This window comes from Papilio xuthus, unplaced genomic scaffold (genome assembly GCF_000836235.2).
Source record: "Papilio xuthus unplaced genomic scaffold, Pxut_1.1 DF826945.1, whole genome shotgun sequence".
NCBI classification, from domain to species: Eukaryota; Metazoa; Arthropoda; class Insecta; order Lepidoptera; family Papilionidae; genus Papilio; species Papilio xuthus.
In genome coordinates this window covers 7,681,313-7,688,346 of record NW_013531704.1, presented here as the reverse complement: position 1 = coordinate 7,688,346, position 7,034 = coordinate 7,681,313, and the positions used below count along the sequence as shown (strand labels likewise).

The 7,034-nt window shown below is 51.9% G+C and overlaps 1 protein-coding gene across 1 annotated transcript; it reads left to right on the top strand.

Moving 5' to 3' along the window:
* Positions 1 to 676: 676 nt before the first annotated feature.
* On the top strand, positions 677 to 7,031 carry vir (VIR_N domain-containing protein; the record flags this gene model as incomplete). Its single annotated transcript, XM_013316454.1, has 4 exons — positions 677 to 926; positions 1,595 to 1,886; positions 1,967 to 6,726; positions 6,855 to 7,031. Coding segments are annotated over exons 1-4 (5,292 nt in total), but the record flags the coding sequence as incomplete, so codon positions are not given.
* Positions 7,032 to 7,034: the final 3 nt, after the last annotated feature.

Sequence of the window (7,034 nt, the reverse complement as noted above, 5' to 3'; positions counted from 1 at the left end):
AAGCATGTTCACAAGAAGTATTATATAAAATGTTTAAGTTTACAAAGTTAAAAATGTAAATAAAAAATATGAAATTATCAACCTAGTATTAAATTGTCAAACCATTTTCGGTAGACGAAGTAGTCGCAGCGGCGCATGCACACTTGGCACCCTTACATTCTCAATCTCTTGTAAAAGGTTGTCTCAAAGACAAAAACGAAGACTGGCAGGTTTGTATATTTCTTGCTGGACTGATAGAAGGATACTATTTTCTACAGTATACTTATGAACCCCACATAGATTTAACAAAAAGTTTCTTTATTACGGTTATAATATATGAGGATGTATCCATTCCATTCCAGATGACCGCCTGTACCTGCTGTCAAAACAGATACACAGATTTTTAAGTGTAAACTATTGATGGTTTTTGTTTAAATCATTTTCATATTGTTGTACAACTTTCTTCTTTCCTACACCCTATACTTGATACCAATGAAACTATAAGCAACTATTACGTTTATTTACGTTTAATTCACCTAAGATATTTTTAAAATATGTGCAACAATCAAAGACTAAAAACACTATCCATAATAGTAATTGGTAACACAATGGCAACACAACGCAACGTCAACCATTTCGTCAATTCATGTATAATCTGTCTGTATAATAACAAATATACTCTTTGGTTGTCAGTTGTCAATTTTGTACATTGCGTTTGATTAGATTTGATTTGCTTAGTGTTGTAAACTAAAATTCGACTGTGCATTTTATAAACTATTATATAAACCTTTATGTAGAAGTTTAAGCATAACATGTTTACGATATGTGCAGCTTGTTTAAAAAAATGTATTTTAAGTGATTGAGTTTTATTATAAAGAAACAAAATGTCGGTCACAGACAAACCGGACTTATTGTTTTTTGATACTTTTTCACACGACACAAGTGAGGTAAGATATTAATCATGGTTTGAATAAATAGTTAAAACAAATTATTATATGGCATAAATAGCTTATGCATGTTTACAGTGTTTTACTTGCTAGTTGTGTGTTTGTTTGAATCTGTTGCGGCGTGCGAAATGAGTTTTATTCCCCACAATAATTACTATTATCTTCCCTAAACTATTGCAAATTTTATTAGTGAAGTGTACATAGTACGTATATAAATGTTAGAGAGATGTCAAGAAAGAAAAAAGGTGCTATGTATTGTAAGGCAGCTAATTATTAAATAATTTTTCATTGGAAACTGTGTATTATTTGATAGTTACATGTTCTGATAACAATTATCTATCAGTATGGTATGAAGAATGGTTGAGGTGGTTTTTATATGTTTTGAGTAACTCTAGATTCAACGGATTTGTAATTCCTTCCTGTGTCTTTTCTTCATCTTCTATAATAATATATAATTATAGATATCTGTGTTACTGTATATGGTTTACAACAGTTTTATATATGGTTTTCTGATTCTGAGCTTGTAGTGCAGAAAACATTTACATAAGCATACAGTACATTATTTTTATTTCCACTGCAGAGATACTGATCTAGTCCATTGAAATCCATAAGATCCATCTTACAAGTGTTTATAATATCAATAAATATTTGCAAATATCTTATTTCAGGAGCTGAACTTGGATCTAGTACAATTTCCAAAATCTGTATATGTGAGGGAGATTCGCGTGATACCATTAGGTGCTAGGGTTGAGGGAGATTTCCCCGGTGGAGTGCGTCTTGGTGCAACCAACCCGACAAAGTTCCACATTGACTTTTTCATCAATGATCTGAGCAAGCCGGGAGCATCAACATTTGAAGCTTTAGGCAGTTTAGATTATTGCCAAAATGGACAAATACATATGGAATGTGGTGCAACACTTGATCAGCCTCAAATACCAACCGATGGACTTGTTCTCAGAGGTAAAATACTTAAAGTGCTTTTTTTATATTTTTGTCATTTTGAAAATTATACCAAATATAATATATTTTCTGTTCATTAGGATGCTATACTACTATCACCTTGGCAGTTTACGGCAATTTGTCTCAAATTTTACCAGAGACAGCGATAGGCAGCAACCCCCCATCAAGTGTACAACGTCAAACAGTGACTCGTGAAGTGGCGACAGTCCCACCTTCCGTGCCCCAGCCGGCGGAATGGAATCAGGATGGATCCAATCCTATCCCTTCCTATACAGGGAATGTAGCCACAGGCAATCCTGACTCATATGGGCCCACGGTGTATCCAGAAAATTATGATAATCAAATATATAGAAGTGATTACTATGGCAGTGAGCCCCCTAAAGATCCAAGGACTTATCACCACTTAGATGATAACAATTGGGACAAGGACCGAAGGGATGTGAGCTTAGAAAGAGACGGGGATAGGATTCGTCACAGCCCGCGTTCCCTGGATCACGACAGAGACAGAAGGGAAGGCCGGAGTCGCAGACGGTCGCTGGACCGGGGGAGAAGCCGGGAGTCGTCCCGCCACAGGGACCGCAGCCGCGAGCTCGACAGACTCGAGCGCGCGCCTTCTAGATCTAGGAGCAGAGAGAGAGATTACATCGTCAAAGGCGAGTACAGGCCACTGAGCCGTTCGAGGTCTCACAGCCTCGACAGGGACAGATTACGAGGCGCCTCCAACGATCGCGACTGGGACAGAGGATCATATAAAAAAGACGATTATCGACGACAACGCGACGTGTCGTACGACAGATCGCGCGGAGGGTCCTACGAGCCCCGATCCCCGTACGACAAAAGAGCTCCTTCTTACGAACGAAAGGTGCCTTACGATAAATGTGGGCCGTCTTACGAGAAACGCCTGTCACCCTACGACAAACGGAGCTCTTCCTACGAGCGACGGGCGCCGTCCTACGAGAAGCAATCCTCGTACGATAGAAAAAGGCATTCTCCGTACAGTCGAGTGAGAGGGTCCAGCTACGGCAGCAGGTCCCCCAGCCGCGACGACTCACGAAAGAGGCCTCGGACCCCGCCCGGGGAGGCGGCGAGGCGACCGCTGACCCCGCGAGAGGGCGACGCGTCCAGTCCCATCAACTCCGCCAGGTCGGAGGAAGGAGCCGATTACGACAGAAGCGGTAAACAAATTCCTCGCATCGATTTCTACCATCAGAGTTATCGCCACAAGAGTTCAATAAGGAGTCCATCCCAGGAGGTTGACAACAGCTACCCGCCGGAGCCGCAACACTCCAGCCTGGTGACAGTGCAGATCGTGGAGAGCGCGACCGCCACCAAGCCCGCCACCTCGCCCGCGCGCGTCTCGCAGGAGGACACCTCCATGGACGCCGAACAGTTCGAACCGATTCTTTCAGACGAAGATATATGCGACGAGCTGGAAGGGCCTTCCTTCATGGAGGTCGAGTACGACGTGAACGAGTACTGCGGCGTCGACGACATCATCAAGTACTACAATCCCTTCAAAGCAGAATGGAATCGCTACGAATTCAAAAACAAGTTACAACTGCTGTCCCCCTGCGCGGCGGAGGGGGTCAAACACGTCACGAATGCCACCTTCCAGGAGCTCTGCAGCGCCAGCTCGGATCTCCTCAAAATTTATGAAATAACGAAAGTGGCCAACAAACGCGACCCGAAATTTATCCCGAGCACCTTTGCCGACATCGACAACACCTCGCGAGAGGACTGGGTGCACCACTGCGAGCAGCTGTTCGTGTGCCTCACCAACGTCTGCAGGAACACCGACATCATTTTGCGAATATTTAGTTGTCATAACAAAAATGGCGCAGGCGAGGAATTCGCCGACATATACAATCTACTGATAACTTTTATCAAAATAGGGTTGAATTTTGATTCGGCTCTGGCGCAGCAGCAGCCCACGTACAAGATCCGGCACATAAAGTGCGGCGTGCGGCTCGCGGAGGCGCTGCTCGCGCACTCGCACAACGCACGCGTCATGGAGGTGCTGCTCGCCAACGACGTGGACGTGCCCATGCGCCTCATGGAGATGTACTCCAAGGAATACATGGCCCTCAGCATCCGACTGATGATTTTGAAATCGTTGAACGCCTGCCTGTCCTCCAAAATATCGATCGAACATTTTATGAAAGAGACCGTATTTCCCAAATTTGACAAAAACGAGGACGCGCCCGCCAAGCCCATGAACGGTTACTGCGCTCTGATCGGCATCATGCAGACGAACCCGCTCGCCCGGATAAAGTTCGCACTCAGCTCGCTCATAAAGAAACTGAACATGTACGAGGTGCTGGACAAGCTGCGCGAGCTCGTCGCCCAGCTGAACAAGGGCGAGGTGGGCGAGGACGCGGCGGAGTTCGTGGTGCACGCGCTGGACGCGGCGCTGGGCGCGTTCCGGTCGCGCTGCTTCCACTTGTCGCAGCCGCCGCGCTTCCTGCCCGTCGCCGCGCAGTTCGACATTAACAGAGACTGCTCCAACGACATACTCTTACAATTTTTCAAAATTCATCAAACCTTCGAGGTGTGTCTGTACTTGCTCACGTGCCCTAGCACTTGCAATAATTTGGTGATCACCAGCCCCGTTCACGATCTCGTTTGCGAATTGTTGAATTCGCAGGAGGGCCTTAATTTTCTTTACGAGAATATGTCGATGAGTAAGTTTCTGTTCAAAACCCTCACCCACCCCTACGGTCAGCAGAACGTCGAGGAGAGCATCTTCTCGCACGATTTGAGCAACTACGACGACCTGCAGCTGCTGGGGCTGGAGCTGGCTTACAGGCTCAGGGCGGTGTACTACTTGCAGTCCATTTGCGACCTGCAGGCGGGCGAAGGGGACGAGAACGAGCTGATCGACCGGCTGCAGAGCCTCTACTGCCTCAGCTTCGGCAACGTCGGCAAGACCGCCGTCGCCGATGTCATCGTGATGGGCGACAACGCCGACTGCCTCATGGAGGTCTTCGAGAGCGATTTGAAAAATAAAAACAAAAGCGATTCTCCATCCAAGCAGAAATCGCCGGCCAAGGGATACGCGATAGAGTTGATCGTTTCCGCGGTCCGATTCTCGGCAAACGTGCCGTTTCTGAAAAAGTATGCGCAGAGGTTGACGAACGTGGCCCGGGAGCACGACAAGTTCGAGCCGAGCGTGGCCAGCGTCCTGCAGGAGGTCGCGCCCTACCTCAAGCCCGCCGAGAGAATGAACATCTTCACGGCGGACGACATGGCGGCCTGCGTTGAAGTTTTAAAGTCGAGCTGCGAGCTCGCGCCCGACCTGCCCGGTGAGCTGACCACCTGCCTCAGGATACTGACTCACTTCTGCATCCCGGACAAGGAGTCGAACGTGTCCTTCGTCTCCGAAAACGCCACCGAAGACTTCGTCGAACTCAAATACAAGTACAACGTTTTGCAACTCTTTTCCTTGGACGGCGTCTCCCACCTGGTGGGCATCCTCGAGCGCCTCGCCAACCACTTCGAGCAGCCGTGCATGCACACGGCGTTCTTCGCCTCGATGAAAGGTCTGCAGCTCGCGCAGATCCTTCTGCCCTGTCTGCGGCTGCTCGACGAGATGTTGGCGCGCGTGGTGCGCTGCCGGGGGCCGCGGTTTCGGGACCTCACCGCCGCGCCCGTCCTCCTCAAGACATACGGCCTCGCCAGGGCCTACCCGGCGGGATCCATCGGCTTCCGCACCGCGGCGAGGGCGGCCGAGGCTGCCGTCAAGGCGCTGCTCGCCTACGCCCAGCCGATAGCCGACGACGCGACCGACGGCGACTCGATCCGCCGCGGCCCGTGGACCTCGCTCTGCTCCGAGGTGATTCAGTACACGATGACGGCGCCCTACACCTTCGTGCCCGGCCTGCTCGTGTTCTCCGAGCTGCTGCCGCTGCCGCTGCCCATGCAGACCCGCGCGGCGCCCGGAGCCCGCGAGCTACAGGACGCCGCCAACGAGCGCCGGCTGTGGTCGGCGCACCTGCACGCGCTCGCCGCCGACCTCACCGACATGATCCAGATCATTTGCATCTCCACGTACAGGCCGGTGGTGCACATGCTGCGCCGCGTGTGCGTGCAGATCGCCGACCTGGCGCCCAACACGGCCGCCACGGTGGCGCGCGCCGCCGTCGGCGCCGTCCTGAAGGAGCTGCGGCCCGGCGAGCCGCCCGGCCCGAGCTGCGCGCGCGTGCTCGGCTTCCTGGCCTGCCTGGTGTCGCACGCGCCCGTCAAGTGCGCCGTGCTGCACGCCATGAACGGCGGGCCGAAGGCGACCGAGCTGCAGGCAGCACTGTGCGGCGTGCTGACCCTGCCGAGCCCGACCGGCGAGCGGGCGGCCGCGCAGGAGTTCGCGGCGCACGCGCTGGCCGCCTTCTGCGACATGGAGGTGACGCTGATCCCGACGAGCGCCGCGGCCGAGCTGCTGCTGCCCAACTCCGTCCCGAACAAGGAGGCGCTGGCCGCGTTCCTCGAGGCGACCGCCGCCTGCCTCGAGTCCGCGACCAAGACCTCGGCGGTGGCCGCGTCCATCCTGCGCGCCTACTTCGTCATGACGGAGCACGAGTACGGCTTCCGACAGTTCAGGAAGTTCGTGCCGAAGAAGCGCGAGGCGCTCGGGAAGTACTTCAGGTGGGCGCTGGAGGGCCTGCGCGAGGAGCGGCCGGAGTGCCTCACGCTGTACATCGACCTGATCCGCATCCTGCGCGCCGAGGAGGGCGAGGGCCCCGCGGGGAGGCGCAGCGTGCTGACGCCCTCCGAACTGGCCGACATGGTGGGATACTCGGACCCCGATCCCGACCATCCCGCCTTCGCATTGGAACAACTTCTAAAGGTTCGCCCGGCATCATTTTTTTTTATTTTCCCGATTGCACGAAACGGCGAAGAACTTCTTCGAGAATTTTCTTAAAAATATAGATATTTTATTGAGCCGAATATCGCACTACTTGTCATATATTGTAGGATCGCAACTCGGACGAGGAGGCCATATCGAACGCGAGCTTCCTGGCGGCGCAGCTCCGTCGAGTGCGCGCGGCAGAGGAGCCGCCCCCAGACATCGCCGAGACCACGCCCCCCGCGCACCCCGCACTACCCGACACCACGCCCACACCCGCCCCCGCCTCGCTTGTGACACAGTTCTCT